This window comes from Equus caballus, chromosome 3 (assembly GCF_041296265.1).
Source record: "Equus caballus isolate H_3958 breed thoroughbred chromosome 3, TB-T2T, whole genome shotgun sequence".
Classification (NCBI taxonomy): Eukaryota; Metazoa; Chordata; class Mammalia; order Perissodactyla; family Equidae; genus Equus; species Equus caballus.
In genome coordinates, this window is record NC_091686.1 from 86,222,954 (window position 1) to 86,239,680 (window position 16,727).

Genomic DNA, 16,727 nt, shown 5'->3' on the forward strand with positions numbered 1-16,727 from the left:
AATAAATATTCTAAAGGCTAGATAGTGACTATGAGGTCTAAAAAGATTTTTAAAAGCCGTATTTGAGCACCTAGCTCCTATTACAATTTTTTAATCCTGTAACTATTATACCAGGAGTTCAAAGTTGTGATAAGTCAACCAGAGATCTTAGAAAAACCAACATGCAAACAAGGCTTTGTGGCATTTCCTCCTCGTAGATTCAGCTAGTAATGGATACAGTTTTGTCTCTGGAATGCCATGCTTTTCCCCTTGCTGTCTGTCTGAGGGTGGGTCCTCCCGAAGCTGCTGCTTAAAAGGAGTTTGGCTTCCAGAATGTTTGTTCGAGATCACCACCCATGAAGAGAGGGGGTTAGGAAGCAGGTTGAGCAGAGGGCACTGAACTGGAACACAGGCTCAACAAAGCCTTGGCCAGCTCTGCAGGGAGTATTGTAGTTGTGAGAGTTTCTTTTCCTTCGTAAACAGTAAGCTGCTTGGGAATAGAGACATATCTTCGGTGCCTTGGCGTTTTGCACATGGCATTATAGAAGCTGCTCAGCAGATATTCGTTGAATGAAGGAGATGTGAGAAGAATCCTGTGGTCTCTTCTGTTGCACCTAATCCTTGCCCTTCCTCTCCCCAGTTGAAAGTGCAGGTTAGAAGGTGGGCTTCACAGTGACACAGGTGGTTGCCCTGCATATCATGAACAAATGTGAAGGTAACTTGCCCTCTATAATCGGCATGTGTTACATATACTATTTCCGGGTTCCATACGTAAGGAAGACCTGCAGAGGGACCTGAGGGAAACCACAAACATAAGTTGTAACAAACATGATATCATATCTGTAAAGAGGTAAAAAAACAACCTGGAAGACACAGTAATAACTTCTATATTAAGGCATACAGACAGTGGTTCTAACCGGTTTTTTCTGTATATGGGCAATAGGCTGATCAGATATGAATTTTTATCCTTTTATGCTCAAGGGTTAAGAGAGAATCTACTTCCTAGAAGCTTTTTTTTTAAAAGTCAACATTTTTTTTTAGAAGGTACAGTCCTACTTCAGGGCAACAAATTTAAGTCTTTAACTTTCTTGTTTTTCCTTCCTTTTTGCTGTAAGATTCCCTGAGATAGGTTTTGCATTAATAAATCCTCTAAATTTTCTCTGAACCTTAATATTAATGCTTTATGTGTAGATGACCTTCAATTAATCTTTTAAAGGAATAAGCTCAGGAATAATTGGCTTCATAATTTCTGTGGTAGAAGAATAAGGATTAAAAACTCAGCAGTTCAGAACCAGAAATTACTTGTTTTCACATTACAACAATTTTTCCTACCTATATAGACAATTTTATACTTCATCTTTCAAATATGTAAGTGATTTTCTTCATGTTGAGTATTGGAACAATGAGGTTGTACTTGTGTTTCCTAAGTGAATCAAATTTTTTTTTTATTATTAAAATGTATATCCTTCAAAGTTATCAATTTGATTACTTAGGGAGTTCACGCTTTATCTGTTCCCTTTGCTTTTTCATTTCCTTGTTGCTCACTCAGTACCCCCACCAGAGGGCAGGCAAAGGAAAGGAGAAAAGAGATTAATTTCAGTTCTCAAAGTCTTATGTAGGCACCTTTCCCTGGCGTATTTTGTCATGTTTCTGGGTTACATTAAAGCAGTAGGATCCACTACTTTTGCTGTTTTAAAATAGTTAGTAGAATGTTCAGTTATTTGGAAATAAATTATGTAAGGTTGATTACTGGGTTTATTGAATTAAATATTCATACTTTAAATTCTTCAACTTTATATTCTTAGGTCCATTTATTTTAAATTATCAATTATGTTTTTGGTAATTCATGCCAAGGTTTCTATCACTACTGTTAATAATTATGATTCATTGTAATGAGGAGGTTTTTTGTGTTTAAAAAGTGTATTGGAATATTCATAATTCAATATAAAGTTTTACATTGTTCCTTTTCATGTCCCATAAAACTTGAGGTCCCTGAGGTGCATTAGGGAATTTTCAGAATGGTAAGAATTATCTTTTGAATACAAGTTACTGTTTCACACTTTAGCCATAAGTTTATTTGAAAGGCACACACACCTCACTCCAAAGTAAATTTGTCTTAACATTATCACAGTGTAGGTTTTCAAAGTCTAAATATTAAACTAGGTGAATGCTAAACATTTTATAGTCTCGATACTGCTGTTAACACACCCATCGTAGGTGTACACGTCCATGTATATAAAGTACAGTTTCATGGTCTGTAGCTGTTGGGTCTGTTATCAGTGTGAACAGCAAAGGTCTTGGAAATCAGCTTCAAAACAGCTGGCAGCTGACCTCCTGGTGTTTAGCACCACCTAAATTCACATGACGTTTCTTTGCTCTCTGACGCAAATAGTGTACCTCACCTTCTCATCAAGGAAGTTGGTACAAGCTCCTTTTTGTGTGCTTGTGGGTCTAGTAATGTAGGATAACTTTAAAATGGATTTTTTAAAGAAAGTCGTTCCTCCCATTCTTTCGGGAGATGTGGTTTTGGATACTAAAGAGAGTTTTCAGGAAAGTTCCCCAAGATTACTTAAGATGAGACGCCTTAGCTTGCCTTCATCAGAGAAGACTGTAGATGGAGAAGACAGAATCAGTATCTGTCGTAGTAATTACGATAATCAACGTCGTCGACTGGGTAAAGTAAAAATATATTATTTTCAATCCTTTAAAAAAACATTTTAGAAAAGTAAAATTATTTTTGTAAGTATGAATTCTAGTGAGCATAAATCTTTATTTTGAAACTCAGGTTTAAATATTAAAAAATGTTTACTACAATAAATACGTAGTCTAAATATTTTTAAGTATCAGAATTTTTGCTTTGAGTTTAGATGGAGAAATATTGATATTATGCATCAAGATAAAACCATTAATAAAGTTAGCAGTTTGGTGAACTTTGGAGAACATTTTGATAATGAAGTGTTATACTTGTTGGAAAATGTTATTGTTATAACCTGTAGGATATGTAAATTAAAAAAATTGAATTTTACTTATTAGTTAAATTTTGCTTCAAAATTATGTCCCATTCTTTTGTCCTAAAGAAAATGAATATTTGGAATGAAATATAAAAAAAGTCACATCTTTGAATATAATGATTATTTTGCATCACAGTACTTTTGTTTCGGATAATTCTGCAAAGTTAAGTTTAATGATTTTTAAAGTTTGAGAGGGTGATATTCATTACGTGTTAGGATAAAAATCGGTTTTGCATATAGTAACTAGCCAATATTGAAAGGAAAATTCTTTAGGAAGAAGATGGAAAGTGCTTTAAGTTTTGAAATTTTTGACTAAAACACTTTAAAATGTTAAAATGTTCCAGATAATTATGAATTTTTTTCTTTTAGGGAATAAATTACTCTTACAAAATTAATGTTATATTTAGTTGAAAGAAGAGAGTTTCTGTAAATCCTCTGCAAGTTCAATATATATATATTATAGAGATCTTTTTAAAGATTGACACCTGAGCTAACATCTGTTGCCAGTCATCTTCTTTTTCCTTCTGCTGCTCCCCTACCCCCCCACCAGTACATAGTTGTGTGTTCTAGTTGTGAGTGCCTCTGGTTGTGCTAGCTGGGACGCAGACTCAGCATGGCCTGGTGAGCGGTGCCATGTCCGAGTCCAGGATCCAAACCAGCGAAACCCTGGGCCGCTGGAGTGGAGCCCGTGAACCTAACCACTCGCCACGGGCCGGCCACTCAATATATATTCTTATAGCTGTTTTCTATGCATATTTTAATATGCACATAGACATTTTTATTTATAGAATTTAAAAATGAGATTTACTACCCCAACTGTTCGGAGACTTGCTTTTTCGTTTAATACATCGTAAACATCTTTCAGTCTCATTTAAAATGCACTCCATTGTGTGGATATAATAATTTATTCAATCAGTCCCTTATTGAAGCACATTTAGAATGACTTTAATTTTTAGTTATTAAAAATAATTATGTAATAAATATCCATTTATATATCGCTTTATGCCTTTAATTGCTTTTTAGTATAAATTTCTGTGTGCATTTAAAGTTTTGATAGACAGTGCCAAGTTACCTTTAAAAATATTTCAATTTAAGCTCCCCAGGGCAGGATAGGAGTGTCCCTAGTTCTTTCTAGTCTCCCTAACATAGTTTCTTGTCAGTTTAGAAAATAGAATCATAGCTATGAGAAGCCATACTTTCTGTTTTAAAAATATGAATTATGTAAAAGAAAGGAGAAGGAGTTTCTAAGCTTTATAGAGAAATATATATTGATATCTACACTATACCGGTATTGGAAGTCATGTTTTTATACTCTTCACTCATTTGGGGAGTTGAAAGGGAGGTGAGGCCATTGATAAGTTAGTGCCGTTTAGTTTCAATTAAAATCTGTAAATCATTGAGCACTTAGTTTTGGTTCTATAGTGTATGCAGGCATAAGTGAAAAATATAGATATATTAATATGTGCAGTTATTTAAGTTATTAAAAATTTACTTTTCCTTTAACTTTCAGTCTTGAATCATTTAGTTGTTTTCTTTACTGTACCTCAGCCTATGTGGTTGGACTTGGTATTTAAATGCAATATGCTATGCCCATCAGTTTAAAATGGCTCCTTTTTTTTGAAGGCTATCTTACACATTTTTGAAAATAGCGTACATGTTATAAAGTGTACCAATTAGATTTTGTAATTTGTTAAGTTTCAAATAAGCACTCAATTTAATAATTAAAAATTTCCATAGTTCATGTGTTTTTACCAATCACGGTCAAAGCAAAGCACAGTCATGGAGTACTGAAGAATCTGTTGTCTGAAATTCCAGAGGCTACAGGTCCTTTGTGGAATAACTCTTGCTTAATATTTTCTTCAAAAGTAGAATTCCACTTTAGGGAATGACTATTAAAATTAATTTCGAGGTCTTCTTTGGCAATTTCTGTTGAAGATTTGGTTTTAAAGTGTCTGGTTGTTAAATTTAAATTTACTAATCAAAGTCCTTTTCTCGAATCTCAAGATTTGATACTAAATTTATATTGTATTATAAGAATCAAACCCACATGGTTTGCACTAGCCTATACATAGGTTACTCGCAACTCAGCGTGAATAGATTTTACTTCCTGTTTACTGGTGGTTCTGGGTGTTAGAGATAATGCAATAGTTTAGCCAGATGTTCCGCAAGTATGACTGAGTACAGTTCTTCTAAGGGGCGTTAGGGTTTTGTTCATTTAATGAAAGGAGAAATCAAGAGTATGAAGAGATTTCATATCAGTAATGCAAAGAAGGAACTATTCTTTTTGAGGGAAACTGATCTGTAATCCCGTAGCTTTGTACTTAAATCAGTGGGTTCCAACCTCCTTCATTATTAATTCAAAATTTAAAAAGTTATTTCTAAGGAATGTTAGACAAGATTGCAATATGGATTGACAATTGTACTTTTGTGAAAGGATCAATTGAGAATAAGGTAGTTTGCAGTATATAGAAATTTACCTGCTACTTTTAGCTCCAGAAGTATTTACAGATGCTTATGATTTCTTTAACAGGAATATGCATAGAATTTTGAGGTATTGCAGGGGTTGATATTTTGAAGAGCATTTTTCTTGGCTTTTGATAAATTTTTTCATTTTTTCACTTTCTCTAAATATTAATTTATTTCATATTTTAAAATTTTTATGGAAATTCTCAAATAACCCACCGTGAATTTACCAGAAATCCTCTATTTCTCTATAAAATATATTAACAAATGCCTGTAGTACGCTGCTCACTGTTCAGACCCCTGCCATCATTTCTGCTCCCAGCAGGTTGAGTTGTGGGCTTACCAAGAGTTAGTTGTGTTTTAAACCAAACCTGTTTTTGCCGATTATGCTTGTAATTGTGATCATGTAATTTAATTAGGTATTACATAGTTGAGTGAAGTATGAAAAGAGTCTGAAAAGAGTTGTTTCGGTGTAAGTGAAGTTGAATGCTTTGGTCAGACTCCGTAAATTTGCTTTTGAATTACATGTGGGCCAGAGAAGTGTACAAGATTGGAAGGATTTGCCCTCACATACCTTCAACTTCCCACTCTGCTTTGAAGAAATTGAAACTGGAAATCGCAGATGACGTACATGGGTTGAATTTTAGGCAAGAAAGACAATGGTGTAGTCAGCAACTTCACCTTAAGAGACAACGATTGGCACTATATCAAAAGGCTAGGGAATAAAGCAGGTTTTATATTTTAAGCTAAAGTAAAATCTTTAGTGGACCTGTTGTTCTTTTATTCCTCTGATTCCTAGTTTAATGGAGCTATTTGACTAAATGATTAGCTAACAGTTGTAATTTACAGTCAAAGGACTCTATTGTATATTGATGTGAAATGTTGCAGTTTTCTTAAAGAAGTAAATCATTTATTTTCCCCCCACTTCCTTAATAAAAAAAAAGAAATCAAAGTGTTCATGTATTCATGTAATGTAATCTTCTTCATAAGATGCTTAAATATCCATGTATTTTTTTGTGTAGAGTCCTAATCATGTCTTCAAAGACTACTCACTGATAGATATTATTTATGACAATTCTACTCATTTATCTTCAGGCATAAAAGTTGGTGGGGAGAAAATGCCCTTCACTGATTTAGAATGTACTACATGGTTGTCTGACCATTGAAGAACAATGAATGTTAGGCATAGTCATGAGTCAGATCCTAAGAATCAGGCAGTGTTTTTCCACAGGCTTCTGTTGTGACAGCTGCAAAGTCCTTGTATCTCCAGGATTGGGTTATTTTTATTCTGATGGAATCAACCTTAATTTTGTTGTTGTTGTTCATTCTGTTTGTAGTCAAGAATAAATGAGTGTAAATATAGTATAAGATTGATTTTTTTTATAATTCACTAAGAACAGAGATAATGATATATACTAAGTATATGTCAGCATTAAAGATGAAAGAAACTTTTGAGCACGTTCTGTATTCTGCATACTGTTTTCTTGTTTTGTTTTACCATTAACTTAAATGGTCTCATTTATCTGCCTCTTTAGTGCTTTCCAGTCCCCTTTCCTCCTGAAATAGAATGTAAGTTGAGCATGGGGTTTGCTGTGCCTACTGATGTGTTCCAGGGCTTGGAACATAACAGTTGTTCAATAAATGTTGGTTGAATGAGCAGATGTTATCTAAGTCCTCTTGAAAACCTGGTGAGATAGGTTGTTATACAAAGTTTTAAAAAATTATCTGAGGTTTTTCAGCTACTAAGTGGTATAGCCATGCCATTGTTTTAAAGTCAGGCATTTGCTCCTTCTGCTCCACTTCACTGCAATGTTTGATGTTTTTGAATCTTTACATATAATTTGTTTTTCCTGAGGAAGATTTGCTCTGAGCTAATATCCGTGCCAGTCTTCCTCTATTTTGTATGTGAGCCACCGCCGCAGCATGGCCACCAACGAGTAGTGTAGGTCCGTGCCCTGGGATCGGATTCAGGCTACCAAAGCCGAGCATGCTGAGCTTAACCACTAGGCCATGGGGCTGGCCCTAAAACATTTTTTTAAAGACTAGTGTATCAATCAAGTTTATTAGTTCCATTAAAGAACGTCACTGTTTTTGGTGCTCTCATTTTAATTAGTAGCTAAACTTCAATAGGAAAAGATTTTAATTTCAGTGTATATTAAGCATTACTCTTTGAGGCCCTGTGTTTTGCTTTAATGAACAGATGATAATTTTTTATAACACTGGTTAGATAAGCTGATTAAGTGAATAGCTGTTTCACATGACTTTTACAAAAATAATTAAGAGACACACATTGAGATAACCATTCCCATTTCATTACAAAGTATTAATGACTCCACAGGATATAAACATTTGAATAGTATGCTGGTTTACCTCTCTTGAGGTATTCAGCACAGCTTACTATCGGGGACAAACCAAAATGTGGCACTTGTTATAAAATTCCAAGTGCCTTTTGGTTGAATTTTAAAGGCTGCTATCTATATTAGCTAACTGTTACTAACTGGATTTCCTTAATAAGTGATCTTTTCAGCTTTGTTTTTGCAGAACCATTGCTCTCAATGGTTAAATTTTGTATCTCCAGAATAGCTCCGTTTTGTTTGATATGCCCTATATTGGGTAGGGGAACAGCCTGGCAGGCCAGTTTCTTTTTAGAAGGGAGTGAGATGAGTAATGAGTCATTTAAGTCTTCCTCAGAGACTGGACTATTCACAGGGAATTTAGAGAAGGTCCTGGGAGAAAATTAAGATGAGATTTTCTTCTGACACTTCACATGCTCGTAGCGATCACAGACCAAAGGAGATGCAGAAGCGTTTGGAATTGAAATGTGATAAAAAGGTTGCTGGGCAGGGCAATGTCATGGAAGAACCTGAGGTCCAAATAATATCTGCTCTGGAATTTCTGGTCTGGTCCAAATGATGCCTTGCGCTTACTGTGTAAGTGTGTGAAGGAGTTCAGGAACTCTTCTTGCTTATACAAATGAGATTCGGAAGCATTGGGCTTTCATAGTGCGTTGGCTTACTTAAGAAGACCTTTGGAGTACTTTTCAGGCTGTAATCATGGGAGGATATAGGAGAGGCCTCATTGGGTTTTTATATTCATGCCTTCTCTGAATCTATGAGAATCTCATGATTGAGCAGAGATACGGGGAAGACCTACAACGTGATGAGAGAGAGGCAGTGAAGTACTGAGAAAGGAGTGGAATGGGGCTTTGGTCCAGACTGAGCTGAGCTCTTCCAGTGACTAGCTGTGTGTCCTTGAACAGCCTACTTAATCTCTCTGAGGCCAGTTAACCTCACCTATCAACTTGATACCGTTTTTGTAGCATTGTTTTCAAGATTATAAAAAATAGCAGCAAAGTTGGCACATAGTTCAAAACATGGTGGCTTTTATTATTTATAAAAGCTTTTGGATTTCTGACTTGGAGGTAGATAAATTTAACTAGAATTTATCCTTAGAGCATTCCATCATAGAAAATATTCCAGGAATTTGGATCCAGGTCTCTTATTGTGCATAATTCCAAAAAGAGTTAGCATGTGATTTATAGCTACGTGACAGTTCATGGGAGCTTGAGTTGCAACACCTTTTCCTGTGCTTCCTTCTCTGTCCACAGTGGGTGCTCTTCCAAATAATTCCTGCCAAACGATTGTGTGGTTCAGATACAAAGGCATCTAGAAGTTAGCACAACAGTATTGCTTCAGTAGTTTCTCTTGGCTGTTTTTGAAATTAGCCTAACACTTCTTAAGAAGGATCATTTTAGACTGTCTTCTCAAGTTATATAGATGTATATTTTTTAAAATTGGAACAGTTAAGTATGTCTAGAGTTAGGATCAGGGTCTTCTTTGGCTTTTAGAAAAGACTTGCAAGAAACAATGGAAGTAAATGCATGTGTCTCCCTTTTTAAGGGGCCTGGAATAGCTTCCTCTCTGTCCCGCTTACTCTGCTGTTTCCTAATCACAGAACTGATATTTATCCAGTAGGTACTGGCAGGGTGATCCTGGTTGTTAAAATATTTATTATTCCTCGTATCAGTTGACATTTAGCTACTGCTCCATCTCCTGTCCGAAATGTTCCTGCTGCTTCAGTCCTCCTGCCCCAACCCCAGGACCCTCTGGGACCACCCCAGGTTTCATCAACTAAAGGATAAGTCCTAGGCACATGTCCTGCCCTGGAACCCACCTTCGCTCTGAGGCTGGGCTTGCTTGAATTGTTCAGTTACCTTCCTGGTGGCTCACTATGTCAATGATCACCCCTGCTTATTCCTCACTTAAGAAGCAAAAGGAAGGAGGTATTGTGTCTAAGGTAAAATAGTTGAAACAAAAGGGGATAAGAAAAGTATATAACTGAATAAATATTAGGCAAAACGTACTGAAATAATAAAGGTGTGAAAAGATGAATAGGATGATAAAAAAATAATATCTATATTGGAAGATACTAAAGTGAATAATGGAGATGAGGTTAAAAAAAAACCACAGTAAAATAGGTTAAGATGACTAAAACTAAATGTAAGATTAAAATGTAACTAAAGGAATATACTAGAAAAGTTAAACAAAAATAAAACGTGCTATAAAAAGAATTCAGGAAGCAACGTACAGTCCAAGGGTCAACTCCACCTGTGTACAAGTAGTAGCCTTTGGGTTGAGGCAACGATAGGTAGTTACAAGCTTCCAATCCTGGTGAATTCCTGCAACTGGAACTCTGCAGGGGGAGCAGAAGTCTCTGTGTGACGCTCTTTGGGGTTGAATAATTTCCCCCACTCCCAACCTTAGTTAATTATTCTGTGTGTCAGGACTCTAACTCATTGTCCACTAGCTTCTATTTTTGATATAAAGGGATTGTTTCTTCTACTGGATAATGAGTTTACGAGATAGTGAGTTCTTTGAGAACTGAGTTGTTCTTCTTTATGTGGGTAGCCCCAGAACTTAGCCCAATGGCAGGCACTTACTGAGCAGTTGGTAAATTTTTGTTGAATGTTAGAGTCCTCAGTCCTTTCATTCTTGTCCTGTATGTGCCAGAGCAAGTTTTGTTGCTGAGAGCTGCTGTCAGTTGCCATATTTAGCCCACTGACTTTTCCTTCAAAACCATCTACTACAGTAGGCGGTGGGCAGTGGTTTGGAGGCAAAATCACCTTTCCATTAGTTTCAAAATGAAAAAAGAAAAAAAACCCCTCATATTGAGCAAATAATGATCTAGAACAGAGGTTAACAAACTTTTTCTGTAAAGGGCCGGGTAGTAAATGTTTTTGGCTTTGCAGGCCACAAGTTTCTGTCACAATTAGTCAGCTCTGATTTCGTAGAGCAAAAGTTGCCTAGATGGTACATGAATGAATGTCTGTGGCCACGTCCAGCACAACTCTATGTAAAAAACAAGTGATGAACCAGATTTGGCCTCTGGACCAAAGGGTTCCAACCCCAACCTAGAATATGGAAAAGAATTTTGCTGACATCAGAGAGCTTCATGCGGGTATCTTACCTGGGAAGCAGAGAATGGAAGCTTCGAAGATGGGATCCAATATTATACTTATTTATATTTTCTATAACTCTTAGAATAGTGTTTTATCTGTAGTAGATGTTCAATAAATATTTATTGCTTTTATTTGGGATCTAACGATATTACTTATTCTCCCTGGGCTTGAGATGTCTCATCTAAAATTGAAGGGATGATGTTATCATCACAGACTCTCCAGTTAAGAAAAAATATGTGATTCTGTGACTGTTTGTGGAAGGCCAGATGGTTTATTCTTTAAAGATAACAATTGTTGGCTTATCACATTTCCTGTTTGTCTTCAGTACAGTATCCTGATGTGGAGTTCTGAAATGGTTGCTTTCTTCCATCGTTATGTTTTATGGACATCTCCACAATGGAACTCATTGTCCACTAGGCCATACCTTTACCCGTCCCTGTCACCCTATCCTGCCACACAAGCGGATAGAATACACACTGCCTTACTTTAATCGTAAAATTTATTAAGCCTAGTCGGTTTTTTTTGTTTGTTTAGAAGAATAAATTAGCTGTAGAAGTAACCTAGACAATCTCAAGTAATTCTTTGTAGAAAGCTGGCAATCAAGATGAGGGTCAATCTGTCTTTTAAGTATTATATTTTTCTAACTTCTGTATCAGCAAAGGGAACATGCCATGATTGATTTATTCATTTAAACTGTTAAAGATGAACAATCCAAATAGTTTTAAATATTACAGATGTAAATTATAGTCACCCTACCTAAATTCTAAATTCTTCTTTCACTTAGACTTTTGATAGATTTTTCTGTTTCTAAAGAGTGAATTGTTTAAGGTTATGTAAGCTGTCTGATAATTTCTTATACTCTTCTCAAGATGAAATGTAAGTTGGTATATATTTCTAGTCTACAAGATAAAGACACTCTAAAGAACTCTGAAAAGTTCTTTGTAAGGAATACAGAAAATTTCTCTTTACTATTTCTTAGGCTTCTGAATTTTCCCAGTCTCTCTTTTTAAATAAGTATAGGTATAGATGTATGCGAAAAATGACATAAACAAGATAGTGATATTTTTATATTAGTATAATTTGAAAGTAGCTCTTCTTAAAGTTTAATGTGCATAAGAATGACCTAGAGGTTTTATTGCTAGGTTTAGGGTGGGCCTTTAAGGAATGTTAAGATTATGCAGGTAGCTCCTTTCAGTTTACTTTTAATATAGTACATTATGATTAAGCTTCACCATGCATAAACATTTTCCTGTGTTTTGGGCTTGCCCATTGAATTCTACTGAACAATCTCTTCGTCTTTTCTTCCTGACACTACTGGTACCCTACTTCCTAAGTGTGATTTTGGTCTTTACAGTTGGTTACCTCTGCAGCTTATTGATGCTTTCTTTCCTTTCCTGACTTAGGGTCTTCCTTTTATACTTTATTACAGCCTTGCTGACTTACCCTTTTGTTTTAAAACTAAGAGTCATATCAGAGGTGGCTCTACAATAAAAACCTCTAGTTGGTTGAAAATTTATTATGCTACTGACAATGTTGGAAAAATCCAGAAAGGCAGGTGTTGGCAGGAAATAGTGAGCCTTTACTTTGTGATGGGTGCTTCAGGGATAAGTTAACCAAAGGTCTCCATGGACCCTGGACAGTTGATGGTTTACATCTCTGTTCTGGCCTGTTGTTAATAGTGCTCAAAAAAGTCCTGCTGTGGACAATACATTGTATATTCAACCTCTTCATGCTTCATAGAATTTTACCTATTCTTTCCCATTAGGATTGACCAATGGTAATGCATATACCCTTTCCTTCTCAGTTCCGTCTGTCTGTGTGTATTGACAATGAAAGTATCCTAGTATTAGCAATTCCAGTTTCTTTTGGGGTGGTGAATATGCATTGTGTGTGTTGTAAAAATACAAATCCAAAAACTAGTCCCCTTTTGAATAACGGTACCTTCAAAAATTATTTCAAGCAATTAAAAATAATTTCTGATGTCTCGAGTTCTTAGGATCTCAAGAATCAATTTTAAATATATTCAGAAACAGCAGATTTTCTTTTCTCATTCAAGAAATAATAATATCTTAGCACTGCGCCAAATTACAGCAAATTGGTTTGGTTTGTGAGGGCAAAGAAGAAAGTATGATTACAGGGTCTGGATTGCTTCATTTTAAGCAGAGGAAAAAATTTTTTTTGTTTTATGTGTGAAATATATAAAAAGAACTTAAACCAATAGCTAAGAACAAGTTGGGCTATTAATAAATATCCTGTGTCAGGAAGGTAACAGTAATTGTACCTTGTGGCATACCCAAGTAATGTAATTGCTGCATAGGTAACCACTCCCAAAATTAGAGAGCTTGGTTAAAATGCTTCTCTACTGGTTTTATGTTGCTAATTTGTGAATATATTGATGCATTGGTCTAATCTGCGACATTTTTATAAAACTTACCTTTATTAGAAACCCTTTTATAGCTATGACCATTAATTCAGAAACTTGATTTATACTTCTAAAATCAGTAGTTAATTTGGACGTGACCTGAAATCTTTCCATCCAGAAGTCTGGATGGAATTCTAGTCTGTGTCTTTCAGGAGCAGATTCTCCTCATTGCTCGCTTGCTTATTTCATTTGCTCTATTTGAATTATTGTCTCTTTTTTGTTTGTTTTATTTTCCTTCAGGTCAGCTGAATCCATTAATTTGTGGTTATTGTTGGTTAGCAAGTGCTTAAAAAAGTAAATTTAATTTTTCCCCCCAATAAAGGGAGAAGACAGCTGGAGAGCTCGTGGGACTCGTTGTCCATCTCCTTCTCTTCTGTCTCTTTGTCCTCCTCTTATCTCTAGTCCTGACTCTCGTTTGTACTTTAGATTTATGTAGCCAAAACTCTTCTTCGTGTTACCTACACCTGGCTATTCCATATTTAATAATTCTGTCCACCCAGTCACCTAAGCCTAGGGGTCACTTTTGAGTATTTCAGCTTTACTTTTTTCTATCCATTTAGTTGCCAAATACATCAAGAGGTATCTATTAGGAAAAATTGAGATCTGTCTTCTTATTCCCATCCTTATTGCCTTTTACCAAATTATTCTAAGTATACTATTTATTTTTTTCTTGATTATCACTCACCTCAGCAATTTAAATAGCCCATTGACTTCCGTTGTGTTCTCCTCAAGTCCATTCTCCAGCTAACCAATCAAGTGGTCTGTCTGACCTTGTTCCTGATCAAACTTTTCTACAGCATCCAGTTATCAACTTCAATGTTTCTTGGAGCCTTGTGGATATTTCAGGGGTTCTTTGAGAATCTCCTGAGCCAAGTGGGTAGGACTCTGGTGCTCTAACCCTGGTCAGCCAGAGTTACTTTGATTTTAATCTATTTTCCTTTTGGGGATTAAACATATTCATTCTTCAGCCGTCGTCCTCCGCCCTTCCTCCTCCCCTCAATGGCACAGTGGTTAAGTTCTGCATGCTCTGCTTTGATGGCCTGGGTTTGTGGGTTCAGATCCTGGGCATGGACCTACACCACTAGTCAGCCACACTTTGATGGCAACCCACATATAAAGAAGAAGAAGATTGGGACAGATGTTAGCTCAGGGCTAATTGTTCTCAAGCAAAAGAAAAGAGGAGGATTGGCAGCAGATGTTAGCTCAAGGGTAATCTTCCTCAGGAAAAAAAAAAAAAGATTGATTCTTCAAAAGAAGATCCACTGCTGAACAGATTTCAATTTGATAGTGTTCCCTCAGGGTGGCCATCCCTGATCACCCTTTGTCCGTAGGGCCTCATCTGGTTTTTCTCTTTCACTATACCCCCTTTATTACCTTCACAGCATTTAATCACAATTTGTAATTTTATATTTGCATGTATATATATGGGGACACCCGCCCCCCACAAGCACACTTTTTATCTCCACCTTTGGATCCTAACCTTTCCAAGGGCAAAAAGATCTGTTTTATTCACTAAATTGTCCTTTAGCACCTGGCATGATGCTCCACATGGTGTTTAGACCATTTATATTTAATGTAACTAGTGACATGGTTGGGTTTAAATCTGTCTTGCTTATATTTCCTATTTGTCGCATCTGTTGTGTTTTCTTTTTTCCTCTCTTTCCTTGCTTTCTCTTGAATTAATTGTATATTTTCTAGTATTCTAATTTATTCTTTTATTGGCTTATTATCTCTCTCTTTTTTAAACTAGTTGCTTTAGGGTTTACAAAATGAATTTCAACTTATCACTGTCTACTTTCAAATAATAGCATATGATTTCATTTATAATCTAAGAACCTGAAACGTTATACTTATCTTTCTCCCCTTCATCGTTTGTGCTATTGTAGTCAAATGTTTTATTTCTACATGTGTTATAAACCTGACAGTACATTGTTAACCACTTTGCTTTAAGCAATCAATTAACTTAAAATTTAAAATGAGAAATAAAAGGTCCTCTTCTCACCTGCAAATCTGTCAGTTCTGGCACTCTTCATTGTTTGTGTGGATTCAAGTTTTCATCTTGTATAATTTTCTTTCTGCCGAAGAACTTTCTTTAACATTTTTTGTATGCAGATCCATTGGTGACAAATTCTTTCAGCTTTTATGTGTCTTGGAAAATTTTTTGCTCATATCTTTGCAACATATTTTCACTGTATATAGAATTATAGGTCATCAGTTTTGTGTTTAAGCTTTTCAGTGCCGTCATTCCAACTTCTGTGTTGTATAGTTTCAGATTAAACATCTGTGTTTATTTTTTATCTTTGCTCCTCTGTATGTAATGAATCATTTTCTTTGACTGCCTTTAAGATTTTCTCTTTGTTATTGGTTTGCAGTAGTTTGATTATGATGTGCCTTGGTATGTGTGTTATTCTTTTTTTTTTTTTTTTTTTTTTTATTAATGTTATGATAGATTACAACCTTGTGAGATTTCAGTTGTACATTTTTGTTAGTCATGTTGTGGGTACACCACTTCCCCCTCCGTACCCTCCCCCCAGCCCCCCTTTTCCCTGGTAACCACCGATCAGATCTCCTTATCAATATGCTAATTTCCACCTATGAGTGGAGTCATATAGAGTTCGTCTTTCTCTGACTGACTTATTTCGCTTAACATAATGCCCTCGAGGTCCATCCACATTGTTGTGAATGGGCCAATTTCGTCTTTTTTTATGGCTGAGTAGTATTCCATTGTGTATATATACCACATCTTCTTTATCCAATCATCAGTTTCTGGGCATGTAGGCTGGTTCCACGTCTTGGCTATTGTAAATAATGCTGCGATGAACATAGGGGTGCAACGGACTCTTGAGATATCTGATATCAGGTTCTTAGGATAGATACCCAGTAATGGGATGGCTGGGTCATAGGGTATTTCTATTTTTAACTTTTTGAGAAATCTCCATACTGTTTTCCATAGTGGCTGTACCAGTTTGCATTCCCACCAACAGTGTATGAGGGTTCCTCTTTCTCCACAACCTCTCCAACATTTGTCGTTCTTGGTTTTGGATGTTTTTGCCAATCTAACGGGGGTAAGGTGATATCTTAGTGTAGTTTTGATTTGCATTTCCCTGATGATTAGCGATGATGAACATCTTTTCATGTGTCTATTGGCCATATTCATATCTTCTTTTGAGAAATGTCTGTTCATGTCCTCTGCCCATTTTTTGATCGGGTTGTTTGTTTTTTTGTTGTTAAGCAGTGTGAGTTCTTTGTATATTATGGAGATTAACCCTTTGTCGGATAAGTGGCTTGTAAATATTTTTTCCCAATTAGTGAGCTGTTTTTTTGTTTCAATCCTGTTTTCCCTTGCCTTGAAGAAGCTCTTTAGTCTGATGAAGTCCCATTTGTTTATTCTTTC

At 35.9% G+C, this 16,727-nt stretch overlaps 1 protein-coding gene across 12 annotated transcripts in view; it reads left to right on the forward strand.

Moving 5' to 3' along the window:
- FRYL (FRY like transcription coactivator) overlaps positions 1-16,727 on the forward strand; it is a 245,305-nt gene that overhangs the window by 60,468 nt on the left and 168,110 nt on the right. Inside the window, exon 4 of one of the 12 annotated variants that reach the window (XM_070262479.1) lies at positions 36-2,653. The exons of the other annotated variants lie outside the window; for them this stretch is intronic. Coding sequence (XP_070118580.1) covers positions 2,455-2,653 — 199 coding nt within the window. The 5' untranslated portion in view covers positions 36-2,454. The remainder of the gene's footprint in view (positions 1-35; positions 2,654-16,727) is intronic. 12 annotated transcript variants of the gene reach the window in all.